Source organism: Fusarium solani (genome assembly GCF_023522795.1).
Source record: "Fusarium solani strain SB1 chromosome Unknown bctg00000012, whole genome shotgun sequence".
Lineage (NCBI taxonomy): Eukaryota > Fungi > Ascomycota > Sordariomycetes > Hypocreales > Nectriaceae > Fusarium > Fusarium solani.
Window position 1 is genome coordinate 469808 of NW_027072146.1, and position 13558 is coordinate 483365.

Sequence of the window (13558 nt, forward strand, 5' to 3'; positions counted from 1 at the left end):
GGCTGGGAACGCCACAACTACCCGTCTACCTTGATGGCCACAGCTTGCATCCGTCCCCTGCAGAGCTAAGCATCATAGTAAGCTTAAAAATAAAGGCAGACTGGTCAGGAACAAAGGTGGGCCTCATTCACGGCTCTAAATACGAGTATTGCTGGAAAAAGAGGGATTTTTGCGCCTGATGCGTCAATAAGTCCAAATGCAGCGCTTCGTACCCGGCTATTTCGGAGGACCATGATAGACGACTAGGTAGTCCAAAATTTATCTACCTCTATGGTCACAACCTCGCTCTCTGTGCCTAAAGTAATTCTAGGTCATGAGTTGCTCAGGACGGTATTCACGTGACACACGATAACCCTCCCCGATGAGACGTAACGTTGATACCAGCTAGAGGACATAGGCCGGATGATACCTTGTTGTATTTCCTAGGGCTGACAATCCCAGCCGTTCTGCTGCCACATTGCCTGGCATGCTTCGAGTGGCTTGATAACAACAACAAACTCAGTATCACACTTATCCATCGTTCAAGGTCTCCATTGACTTTCTTGTTCCTCCACTGGCTTCATACGGATGACCTTGTCACAGTTCAAGATACACATTGGGTCGAAGGCGCTCTTCATCTACTGGGGCATTAGCAAACAGGCATCTCTGGGAACGGGATAATACTCACAGCCCTCATGGTGTCCACAGTCTCTTTCCCAAGCTCCTTCTCCAAATAGTCTCTCTTCACAAGACCAATTCCATGCTCGCCAGTTGCGGTGCCCTTCATCTCGATCGCCATATCTACCATCCGATGTACAACCGCTTCAGCAATAGGTCTCTTCTCCTCCGGGAACAAGAGTAATGTGTGAAAGTTCCCATCTCCCACATGTCCGACGATCGAACCCATAAGGCCAGACTTTTCAATGTCAGCCTTGGCGAGCTCGATAATGTCCGGGAGTCTGCTCAGCGGAACAGCAACATCTGTAGTCCAGACTTTGTCCGTTGGCGATTGACGCTGGGCAAGCATGCTCCACAAAGCAGCTTTTCTCGCGGACCACAGCTCATTGCGCTCGGATTCGTCAGAGGCAAAGGTATATGTCGAGCTGCCGTTTCTCTTGGTGATCTCTCCAACCTTCTTGGCAATATGCTTGACGATGAAGTCGTCACTGCCGGCAAACTTGAAGAATAGCGTAGGCTCTTCTTTCCACTTGAGTCGTGTCAGGGCAGCTAGGTTGATGTTCCTCATCTGGACTTCGTCGAGAATCTCGACTGCTGCCACTTGGATACCGCTCGAGGCCACTTCACGTACCGCAGATGCCGCGGCACGCAGTGTGGGAAATGTGCAGACAGCCACGACCTCGTGTGGAGGCTTCACCGCCAGCTTCAGGGTTGCTTCAGTGACCAGTCCCAAAGTTCCCTCGCTTCCAACAAATACCCTTGTCAAATCGTAACCAGCACTGGACTTCCTTGCTCGCTGCCTTGTCTGGATGATGGTCCCATCAGCAAGTACCACCGTGAGCGACAGAACCCAATCTTTCATGGTTCCATACGCAGCTGCGTTAGTTCCTGAGCAGCCAGTCCCGACCATTCCTCCTATCATGGCGCCTGGGCCAGGGTCTGGCGGGAAGAAGAGACCGTGCGACGCCAACTCGTCATTCAGATCCACCCACCCAATTCCAGGCTGCACTGTGCAGTCGAGATCAACAGGATTTATCTCCTTGATCTGGTTCATGCGAGTGAAGTCGATGCAGACGCCTTGGAACTGGGGAATGTATTGGCCCTCAATTGAGGTGCCACCAGAGTATGGCGTCACTGGTAAACGGCGGCGAAAGCATACTTTGACGATCTGTGAAACTTGTTCGGTTGTTTCTGGATAGAGGATGACATTCGAAAGGATGGCACTCTCTTCAGACCAGGCATATGACTGATAATCTGATCCAGAATGAGTGACGAGATCGGTTCTTTCTGTCGAGAGGTGATCTTTCCCAATGATCTGCTCAAACTCTGCACAGGCCGCTTTGATGTTCGCTGCTGAGGTGTCGTGGTTTATCTTGGGGGTTCCGGAAAGTGGTAATGTTGATGTCTGTCGAGCTGTTTGGCCCAATACTGTGAAACTCGTAACACCAGCTACTGCCAGCCCCAAAGAAAACAGCCCTGTCATATTATGAGCCTAACTAGTTACAATAAGACATGGGATAGGTTTCATGCTTACCGAGATATTTTCCGAAATCCTTGTTAGGTCTCGGCGATGGTCTACTTGAAGTCGAGAGAGGTCGGACTTGTCGGGAAGCGTGTCGGAGAAGTAAGCCGCCAAGTCTAGACGACGCGCGATGTCCATGTGAAGTGAGCATCGTGTGCAAGAGTTCAAAGCCCGCTTCAAGGAGAAGATCTTCCACAGGGAGAAACGGCCCAATGGCAACTTCTGGTACCAGCTCGTCTTTACTTAAATCTACAACGAAGCTCTGAGATGAGATCCAGACCCGCTCTACTGTGGAGATCGGTGATGGCCTTCGGCTATGGTGCAAGATTTTCGGCTATGGAGGAGCCACCCTCCGTGAATCCATCGACAACGCGATGACGCGAGTGGGCTTGACGAACTCCGATGCAGGCATTCATCTATGGGTAGTTTGTGGGGTAATGAGGCCTTATGAGGCCCGGGCCTCGGTTCGGCGGTTATCCAGGGAGGAGGCTCATGTCTTGGCGAACCACCGTACGGATTTCAAGGTTGATGAGTCGCAATGCAAGAATTAGGACTTTGCTTATTCGGTGACTAGGGCCTCCCAAAGCTCCACCCCGTGAAAACATGGGTCATCGACCAAAGAGCCCATCTACTTATTTACACACAATCCGAACTCGCTATGCCCAAGTCGGCCAAAAAGTGCATGGCCTGATACTGAAGGGAATCAGGCTGGGGGAAGTCCATCACGTCGCTGTTATGAGTCCCGGAAAAGATGCCCGTCACCAGGGATGCCGGCCAGAATCCACCAACGCGTGCCAGTTCTGGATGATGACACTCATTTTCACGGGCATCATGCCCAAATAGAAAGCTCGGGTCTTCAACATTTAAGCTTGGGGTCGAATAGTCAGGCTGCTCCGCTGGTACTGGAGTAGCTGCTACAGTGTTCTCCGCGGGGGCTTGGGCGACGCTCTCTGGCGTTATGGGTTGCCCATCCTGAGCTCGGCGTGGTTCGATCAATTCTTGGGCCTGAGCAGTCTTGTCACCAGTATGTGGCTCGGAACGATTCAAGATGTCCATAAAGAAGTTTCGAATCCATCGAGCCAGATTATAGACTGACTCAAACTGCTTGAGGGCCAGTAGACCTGGGCGAATCTTGCAAAGGAGCTGGTCACTTCTGGGCGGAGACATGCTACCATCGGCAGCGACTGCTATCATGGCAGAGAACAGAGCAGAAACACTTGCCATTTGAGTCAGCGCAACGAGGCAATGATAAACTAATGAAACACTCACTAAATCATGGGGAAATGCTCTGGCGTCCAGTACAGGAGCGAGTCTTCCACCAGGCCAAAGACCTGAAGAGCAGCATCGAGAATCGGTTTAGTGTCGCCGCCCCGGTTGGACTGTCTTTGTAGGCGCTGAAGAAGGTTAATGAAGTAGTAACTGGTTAACGTGAGCAGAATGATCTGGGCGACTCAAAAAGAAACTCACTAGTAGCAGACTTTCAGGGTCAACGTCAAATGGTGGTCTCTTTTGGAAACGTTGATTCCTTCAGAGGTCGTGTACCATGATTGGAGGGCCATCTGGATATCTTCCATGGCAGTCTGACGCACAGAAGTCTCCCTGCTTAAAGGGAGTCGTGACGGTGAACAGTGAAGAAAATACAGTCGTGCCGCTGTTCCATTAGCACCATGTCCCCATCAGCTGGCTTAAGGGTCTCGTACCGGTCTTGTTCAACTCCATCTGTGAGATTATATACCGTGCTGTCTCTGGAGTCTCGTCTGACAAATCTTCCATCACCAGCTCTTCAACGTCGTGATCGAGGTCGTTGATGACCATGGGGGTGCCAGTAGAGAGGGAGGTCTGTCGATCGCGGATCTGATAGTATCTGTTAGCCAGTATTTGGCGCAAGGAAACCTTTTTTCACTCACGTAGAGGCACCACCATATACGCTTCCATCGCAACCTTTCCTGGGGCGGCATCTGGCTATCCTTGGTGCTTCTGTGATAGCCCATGCATTGTGCAGACCTGATGGCAGCTGCAAGCCACCAATGCGCATCACGGTAGGAGGTAGGGTTACCGAACCAGTAGTGAAGCAGGTATGAGGACAGCACCATGCTTGTGCGGTCAGATTGTGTGTCCTCGTCGAATGAAGTGCTGGCCTTGTTGAAGAGATCGGAGTTGGCATCCAATCGAGTGCTGTGACCCATGACATGCAGTATCTCCACGTCGCAATGCAGAGAAGCGACGAAGAGCACGCAGCGCAAGAGGGTTCCAGATACGGTCCCATCATGAAGCGAAGCAGCAAAGGGCTCCTTCCCGACGATCGGGCAAAAGGTGTGAAATCGGTCAAAGTATGCATGGATGAGCCGATCCATCAAGTCGGGGCGTGGTAGGTCTGATAGCTCGGTTCGGCCTCGTGGCTGTGGTGATCTCCTGGGACAATTTTGCCTAGGTGTATCGCGAGAGACGTTCTGAACTGTCTGGTTGCAGTCATCTATTGGGCGGTGGAAACTGGTGCAACCAGGAGCAAACCCTCTCATAAAGTAGGACGCGTACCAACTTTCGCCCACAAAACTTGGTTGAACAGTGGATGGTGATGTTGGATTTTGCGTATGGGGTACTCTAGGTCTTTCGTTGGGAGTCGTAACTTCAGATGGCAATTCCGAATCAAAGGGGCCGTTTCTATCGATTCCATCGGGGTGACGTGAATCGGCAGCCGTATCATCACAACTCGCAGCATCTCGATCAGGTGGTTGAGTAATTGTAGAAGGAGGTGCTGGTGGCTCAGAATTGGCAACTGAGAGACCTTGATGCGATTCATTATCATCCTGGTAGGTATACCGTCCATCCGGGCCTCTGGAGTTAAAGTCAGATGACAAGATCATCAGGCGCGACTCGTAGAGATCATACCTTCGACGCTTCGACTGAATGAGGACGCACATCGACTGATTGTTGCTCTTTCTACACGCCGAGCAAGGAACTCCGTTGGTCCATCCGTCGCATCGGGTTCTGCGCCGATTGCAACGCTCACATGCTGTCCCTCTTCTTCTTCTCGCCGCATTGGGTGTTTGTGTCGAGCTTGGTGGGCGCTGGCTGAGAGGCTCCATATCTGCAGAGTCAACTGACACCAACAAAACAGCAAGAAGAGCCAAAGAGAGTCATGCAAGGGCGATGAACGTGCGTGCGCAAAGATGAGCGAGATCGGTCCGCGGCCCAAAATCCGGGGCCCCGCAAAACATGGATGAAAGGGCCGGTCAAGCCCCGAAGATCCGGGGCGAGAGGACACCGATTGGTTGGATTTCCTCAAGGGCAGTCTATTCCCAGAAGGGAAATTGTACGAGGGGCCAGGATCCTTGAGGGTGTACTTTGACTGCTAAGAAATTTTGCCCACAAGCGAGTCACTTATCAAAGCTTTCTTATCTTTAATCCTTGATTGGACAGAACCATTCACTAGTTGGTTTACCCCTCACGAGTGGTTCGGTCAACTGACAGTCGCTAAAGGCATCCATAGCCGAACATTCCATAGCCGATGGACAACGGGATCGTTAGCCGATGGCACACAGCAACACCAGGGATGTCAGGGTGCAGAAATCTCGGACAGGACAAGGAGACCATGGATCACTTCTCTGTCATGAGTTCTTCTTTGGCGCGTACATGTATTTAAATCTTGCTCGCGACTCATCTTAAATCACCTCCACCATCCACCCTACCCTACATTGTTCACTTCAGCCAGCAGGACAATCTGCTTTGCCGATGATCATGGACGACAAATACTCCATTTCCCATCACGATAATATCGACATGTCCAAGGAAGAAGTCGAACGAGCCGAGACCGGAGGCAATCAACAAGAAGACGTCCAATTCGAGAAGAGGGTTCTGCGCAAGGTCGACTGGCGACTTCTCCCCATCCTCGGTTGTCTTTACACCATCGCCCTCGTCGATCGATCCAATGTTGCCGTTGCGCGCATCTCCGGTATGGATGAAGACCTTGGCCTTGACCAGGGCAGTCGCGCCTCTATCTCACTGATGGTCTTCTTCATCGGCTACATCATCTTTGAGATCCCTAGCAACGCCTTCATTCACAAACTTGGAGCTGCCAACTGGCTTGCGTTTCTAGCCGTGGCCTGGGGACTAGCCTCGCTTGGAATCGGATTCCTTCATAATTGGCAGGGCTTTGCGGTGCTGAGATCGTTACTTGGTGTCTTTGAAGCGGGCTTCTTTCCAGGTTAGTTGATTGAGGTGGAATATCGACACGTCTGCTAATGCCCTCGCAGGCTGTGTCTACCTGGTTTCTTCATGGTACAGACGGTACGAGGTGCAGAAACGAATGGCTGGATTCTTCTTGACAGCGTCTGCTCTGTCTGCCTTTGCAAACATCCTCGCCTATGGCCTCATCCAGATCTCGAAGCATCACTCCTACAAAGGGTAATTGCTCCCCCTCGGGTTATTCAAGACACAAACTGACCCTCAAATGTCCAGGTGGCGATGGATCTTCATCATCGAAGGTGCCATCACGGTCGTAGCCGGCATCGGCTCATGGTTCATTATCGTCGATTTCCCCGATTCGTCCGCCAACACATTCCTCACACCCGAAGAAAGAGCATTTGTCAAGGCCAGACTCGCAGCCGACCGTGGACCTGAGGAGCGCGAAAAGGTCACTCTGAAGGTGGTTGCAAAGACAGCTGCTGACTGGAAGCCCTGGGCGTTTTCGCTCATGTACGCGGCCGGTGCTGTCGGAGTCTACGCATTCCTCTTTTTCCTGCCACTCATCCTCCGAGGTGGTCTTGGTTACTCTCTGGAGATGTCCTTCATTCTTAGCACACCACCTTCCCTCTTTTCGGTTGTCGAGGCCATGACGATTTCATGGCTCGCTGACAAGATGAAGATGCGTGGCCCGTTCGTTGTCTTCCAGGGCTTGATTGGTATTATCGGGCTTTGCATGACTGGATTTCTGGACTCACCAACTCCTCGATACATTGGCACCTTCCTGGGTGTTGCTGGAGCCAACGGTCTCGTTGTAACAACACTCGCATGGCAGGCCAACAATATCGTTGGTGACTCCCGACGAGCTGTCTCAACCGCCATCCTCATTAGCATGAGTGGTGTTGGTGGAATCTACTCAAGCATGGTTTTCCGTAAGTTCTCAGGTTGGCCGACGCTATCCAATGATTTTGCTAACTTTGGAGTAGGCCAACAAGATGCCCCTAATTATCTCCCTGGTATTATTGCCGTCATGGCCATCAACATCGCCGCTGTGCTAACTGCCGTTGTTACCATGATCCTGCTTCGATGGCAGAATCAGCGAGCCGACAAGGGAGAGGGACTATGTGAAGATAGAGAGGGGTTTAGGTATACTCTATAGAGAGCTTGAAGGATTTGTATGTTATCTATTCATAGGTGAAGTAAATCGAAGTTAGGGTATGTCTTTTTTAGTAGATAATGTAGACTATGCACCTACTGGCTCATCCTTGCCTACTCGATAGTTTATCATCTCTTCCTGGATTAATGCGACTGCTTTCTCCGGTCCGAAACCTTTCCCCGAAGCTACTCCGACCAGCTCCGTCATGGGCCCGGGGTGGCATCTGCATTGTGCATGTCATGGACAGGGCGCAACGACAAGGGCGTCGGAGAGGCCTCGGATAAGACCATTACCCACCTGCCCAATGGCTTCTCTCTGCAAGTACATAGTTATTTATAACGCCGCAGTCTAGACGTCCGAGAAGACCATCAGCTGCACCTCTTCTATTGCTGCTAACCAACATATTTGCCAATCACCATCACCATCATGTCTGAACAGGTAAAGACCCTTCCCAATGGCGCCGTTCAGATCGCGCCTCGAACCGGCACCGCATTCAAAGTCGCCAAAGGCCAGAGGTTCTCCGTCATTGACCCCAAGGGCGCCTCCGTCGCAGACCTCGTAGCCTTTAGCGCCAACGATCCCCGCGAAGCTCTCAGCAACGGGCGATCCTTTGACTACGGTTCCAAGATCCTGTTCTCTACGGGCGACAAGCTCTACAGCAATCGAAGCAACGTCATGCTCCGCATCGTTGAGGACACGGTGGGAAGGCATGACTTTCTTTATACCCCATGCTCCAAAGCCACTTTCCGCCTGATGTATGACAACGTCGAGGAATTACCAGGGTGTCATGGAAATCTTGCCCATGTCCTCGCAAAGTTCGGCATTCCGGAAGAGGGCATCACGACCCCGTTCAATATCTTCATGCACGTGGTCGTGGATGGAGAGACAGGCGCGTTGGAGATCAAGCCTCCAATCAGCAAGGCCGGCGACCACATTGACTTTGTGGCCGAGATGGACTTGATCATCGGCCTTACAGCATGCTCTGCGCCGAAGACCAATGCCGGAAGTTTCAAGCCCATTGAATATAAGCTTTATTAGTAGAGGACTGGATCATGGTCGTGCCACTGGGAGACGAGATCTGTTCGGACTGAGAGCATTATTTTTTACCCTTTGTAGCCTTTATCAAGGTGAAAGCAGCCCTAGGATAACGTACAAGAAGCTAGCACCCTTTGTAGGAAGCAGCAATGGGATTTTCCGATTTACAAATATACTATTGTGAGTCAGAATTGCAACTTGACGTCAAATCGACTCGACTATTACGAATAGATATCCAGCGGGGCTGTTACCGAGTCACGGGCGGATACAACACGCTTGTCAGTCACTGGAGAAGAGGGGCATGAGCACTTAGCGCTCGATATTTTTATTGATCCTTCATACCCCCATCCTAGGTCAGTGTCTCTCCTCAAACCCTTCGTTGGTCAAGACGTATCTATATCTAGCCAGCCCGTTCTCCATATCCACAATTGCCTCGTTGGCTTCCTGCATTGGCCGCAGCTGAACCCACGGCTCTATCTTCTTGGCCGCCGCGAGTTCAAACATCTCACGGATATCTTTGCGGCTTCTGATGTAAGACCCGGTCAAATGGACTTTGCTTCGGATCAAGGTGAAGGCATTGAGGGTCAGGGGATCGTCCGGAGCCACCAGCTGGACAAAGACACCGCCAGTCAAGATGGCATCATGTGTGGCGAGGTGGTAAAGCTCTGCCATCGAGGTATTTTTGATTATCTCTACACCCAGACAGTCAACAAGTATGACCGCCGGATGGTTTGTCCTGCTCCTGGTCAATGCTATCCTATCATGGACGAGATGGAAGCTTGGATAAATACCGAGCCTATTTTCGAAGACCTTTTGGATATCACCAATCAGACCTCAGGAAAGAAGGACTCTTACCAATTCATGGATTCCCAGACCTATCTGAACCTCGTTGCGTCGGGCGACTTGGTTATGAATAGTCTGAAGCACACCGAAACCATCCTTCAGGACCGAGTCGTCCCTATGCTGTATACGGCGAGTGATGCAGACATAATGGTCAACCTCGAGGGTGTTGGCGAGGCATTGGATAACATGCGCTGGCATGGCAGGCCCTTGTTCAAGAACGCCCCCTTTGAAGAACTGCCCTTCAAGACCAATGCTGGCTATGCTGGAGGAAGGGTTAAGAAGAGTGAAAAGCTCTGGTATGCCGAGTTGGCCGAAGCGGGCCGTATGGTGAGTCACCTTTGCTACTTTCTATCCCCAATCACATCTAACCACCGAGTAAAGGCACCATACGACCAGCCTGCGGGGACACTTCAGCTTATGAAGATTTGGCTAGCTGAAATTAACCATGGCTTGGCAGGATTGCGTAAGGATGGTAAGCAATCTTTTCTTGGTGAGGATTTGTAGTGGTCAATCAAAACGTACAAGTAGGTGGTAGTTAGAATGTAGTTGGTGGAACGTACAAGTGCTATTGGAATTCCTCCCTCAGTATTCATCACTCAAGACTTCTTCATATCTAGCAGACGCTCTAGTTCTACAGGGAAGTGACGTCGGAGCCCACGGACATGCGTACGGTGCAAGTATTGTCACTCTTGTACATGTTAATTGAGGAGGTGAAAAGAAGGGTATATGATGCAAGTGCCCAATTGGGCTCGGGAGAGGCACCTATCAAGGACTTCATGGCCGTCTGGGCAGGCACAGGAGTTGGTATGGTCAAGTGACTGGAGAAAGCAGGCGATGTCACCGGGGCTGTAAGAGAAGACGCAAAGAGACTACTAATTGGAGGTAGTTCGTGGTTATAAAGATGGTTTATTTTACGGTATTGGGTTTTGATACCGTCATGTATTAATGACTGTATCTTTTACTATTGTGGATGACGGTCTCTCGCGGACTTGTCATTGCGGATAATAATAACAAATATAGTTCCCTAACGTATTAGAAGGACAAATTATACATGTAGGCAAGATTACTCTAACTCCTATATCCCTACCCAACCTATTTCTTAAAGGTCCACGTCACATCCTCCCAGCCAGGCCTCCTACCGAGCTTGAAACCAGGGCCACTCGCCCCCCATGCAGGCCGCCTTGGTGCCGATCCGAAGATGGGGTCGGTCGAGTCGGGCAACGCGAGTCCTTCTACCGTAAAGCCAAGGGCCAAGACACCAGTGAACCCGAGAATCTCGGCGAAAGCAAACTTCCGGCCCGGGCAGAGGTGACGTCCACCTCCAAACGGAAGCAAAGCCCCTCGTCTCGCCTTTTCGTCTTGTGCAGTGGGCTTTATGAACCGCTCGGGGTTGAAAGTGTCTGCATCGTCGCCCCATACCGTGTCGATAAAGTGAGTCACCATTGGCGGCCATTGCACGTTGGTTCCCTTCTTCAGTAGATACTCTCGGCCGTCCAAGTCCTGGATTTTAGTGTCGTCCATGGCCCTCCTATTTCCAACGCTGTGAAGATACATTCTAAGTGTTTCCTGATAGCAAGCGTTGAGCACAGGGCAGTGCTTTTCGAACTTGGTAGAATCGACCAAGGCTTTCCTTCCGTTAGGGCCATCCTCAATGGTTGTGATGGCCTCGATCTCTGCTTGAACGCGTTCCAGATATTCAGGTCGGGCAAAAAGGTTCACAAAGAGCCAGAATAGCGTCGGGATGGTGTTGGTCGACCCGACCCAGGGCAACATGAGTTCTTGAACAGCAAGGTCCAGATCGTTGTAGCCGGCGGCTCGAAGGACCGCAGTACGTTTCCGAATGATGTCGGAGACATCAGGTCCTTCCTCGCATCTAGCCTCATAAAATGGGAGAAACAATTTGTTCAACTTGCTCCTTGCCGCCATAGACTCTCCTGCGATTAGACTGGGGGCCACGTCAATAGCTAGCAGCGTAGCACTCTTGTCAAATGTCCTGGAACTGAGTATCAGCGGTCTGTTTGGGTTTTGAGTAAAGGAGGGTGGATGTCGTACCACAAAAGGTGCACATGTTCTGGGGTGATGGGGTTCTTTTTTCCAAATAGAGCAACAGCTGTCGCTTCTGTCATCATATCGCGGATCCAGATGAAGGCGTCTGGAATAGCAGCAGGGCTATTCGGCTGGATAACATTGATGTGTCCCATCATCTTTTCGAGTGCCACCACATTCAGTCTATGCAGAGGCTCACCCAACAAAGATGAGTGAATGATGTCTAGCAACTCCTTCATTACGGTCGGCCGGCTGATGACTTCCACTTGTTTCTCGTTTTGCCCAAAAATTCCCTTGGAGAACTCAACAATGAAGGGGTCAAAAGAGATGTCGTTGTTTCGTAGGGCTGCCTGAATGAGACTGGGCGAGTTGATAACGTATAGCTTGCCATTCAGCATGGGAAGTGTACAGATGGGCATGCGCCGTTCCTTACTAATTTTGGAGTTGGAGAAATCAGCTCAACGGGTTATTAAGGGTAAATGCTTACAATAAACGCGTATAAAACCCAGCTTTCTCTGTCATCATAGAGATGATATGACCGAAGATGGGAACCCTTGGCTTCAACAACGGCGGCTCGAGTGGATCCATAGTTGGAAAGAGACATGCTTTCAACAGGTAGAGCAGTCCTGTCAGGGCTACTGCCAGCCCTGCGGTTGATAGGGACAAACTCTCGAGAAGCATCTTTGCCGAGTCTCGTTACTTCACAACGGGGACAAAGAACTTGACACCAATTGCCTCGGAGATCACCAGCTTGAAACTTGGCGCAGCGAATCAACATTCACCAGATGAATGAGGACAATTGTTGTTGACCGCCGAGTCTGCTGATGCTCACCGCAGAGCCTTTATTGTGTTTTCAGGGGGATAATCACGGCTAATTCTAAAATGCCAGCACGTGATGTAAGCGCAATTCCTTAGCTTGGTATTGGGTAGGTAGCCCGGACTTTGACCTCGCTAGGACAACCTGAGCTTAGTGCTTAGATTGTAAGCAAGCCTTGAGCACCTGAGGACTCGTATGCTTGCTGCCTGTTTCTATCTACTCCGTGGTCGCTTATCATGTCGTTGGATATTAGTGCAGGGGTTGGATTTATCCCGCGAATAACACCCGTGATCGGTTCCATACTCCAGGATGGTAGTGGAGATACTGTCGTGGCAGGGACCTGCCACCCTTGCAGGCACCCACCCTAGAGTCTCGCGGACCGCCCTGGTTTAAATACGTTTTAATGAGTTTAACGCGATGATTAGATCGATGCGGAGTCATTGACGGAAAATCAATCGCTGAAATAGGATTGGTGATATGAAACTCACTCAATGAGGTGAAAGGAGAACGACTCGTCATAGTAGTGTGAGAATCACGCTTCAAATACCCAGCCACAAATGCACCAATAAATTTGTAATATTGTGCAGAACTTCGGATTGGAGGCCTTTCTGGGAACGATTGTTTTCCAAATTCGAGTCAGTTATTAAGTTACTGCTTGAGATTAGTTCCCCAGTCAAGATGTTCGAGAATATGTGCCTCTACTATGTCACGTTACATTGTCGGGCATGTCCAACGGAAGACATTTGGCGGACAGCTAAGAGACATAGTTAATTGGTTTACGATTCTGATAACGTTCGAGTTACTAATGCTAAAAAAGACTGAGAGTTGCCGTAGGATGGGCTCTAGGTAATATAACTACTTGGCTCGAAAGCTATGCTGCTCAATTCGTGGTAAGGCTGCTCATCAACTTTCGTGTCATCTCCCCTCAGCTTTCGCCGAGTGCCTGGCCCTCACAATCTGTTTCTTCCACGAGAAGCACTCAGGATAGGGTGCGTGAGTGGGCAACTGGAGATAAGGCCTCTCGCCAAGATCTTTTGAACGTACTAAAGACGCTTGTGGGCCGTCGATCGAGATTCTTGTCTAACGCCGCAGCTGCTATTGCAAAAGATCTTGAAGAGGAGGGTAGGGTTGGTTCATGTCATTGTGCTGCTGCCTCGTTTATGGTTTGGCCGCCGGACAATAAGAATATAGGATCATCTCTTCTGACTTTCTGATCCTCAATGACGTCGCCAAAGAGCCCTTAGCATATTCACCCCTAAGGGCAATTCATAAGATATAATAAACATAATACGATTTTAAA

At 50.5% G+C, this 13558-nt stretch overlaps 3 protein-coding genes across 3 annotated transcripts; 1 reads left to right on the forward strand and 2 right to left on the reverse strand.

The window, feature by feature from the left end:
• Nucleotides 1-521: 521 nt before the first annotated feature.
• On the reverse strand, nucleotides 522-5100 carry MRS44_016154 (uncharacterized protein; the record flags this gene model as incomplete). The annotated part of the gene is made up of 9 exons (XM_046267961.2): nucleotides 522-617; nucleotides 668-2133; nucleotides 2192-2428; nucleotides 2824-3395; nucleotides 3449-3598; nucleotides 3647-3778; nucleotides 3915-4033; nucleotides 4087-5014; nucleotides 5069-5100. 9 exons carry the CDS (start codon nucleotides 5098-5100, stop codon nucleotides 522-524), a joined length of 3732 nt encoding a protein of 1243 aa, XP_046125202.2.
• An 817-nt stretch (nucleotides 5101-5917) lies between these two features.
• MRS44_016155 (uncharacterized protein) lies at nucleotides 5918-7559 on the forward strand (the record flags this gene model as incomplete). Its single annotated transcript, XM_065617910.1, has 5 exons — nucleotides 5918-6383; nucleotides 6433-6583; nucleotides 6638-7293; nucleotides 7348-7507; nucleotides 7556-7559. The coding sequence occupies 5 exons, from the start codon at nucleotides 5918-5920 to the stop codon at nucleotides 7557-7559; spliced, it is 1437 nt and encodes a 478-aa protein (XP_065473982.1).
• A 2928-nt stretch (nucleotides 7560-10487) lies between these two features.
• MRS44_016156 (uncharacterized protein) lies at nucleotides 10488-12029 on the reverse strand (the record flags this gene model as incomplete). Its single annotated transcript, XM_046277805.2, has 3 exons — nucleotides 10488-11388; nucleotides 11448-11873; nucleotides 11929-12029. The coding sequence occupies 3 exons, from the start codon at nucleotides 12027-12029 to the stop codon at nucleotides 10488-10490; spliced, it is 1428 nt and encodes a 475-aa protein (XP_046125197.2).
• Nucleotides 12030-13558: the final 1529 nt, after the last annotated feature.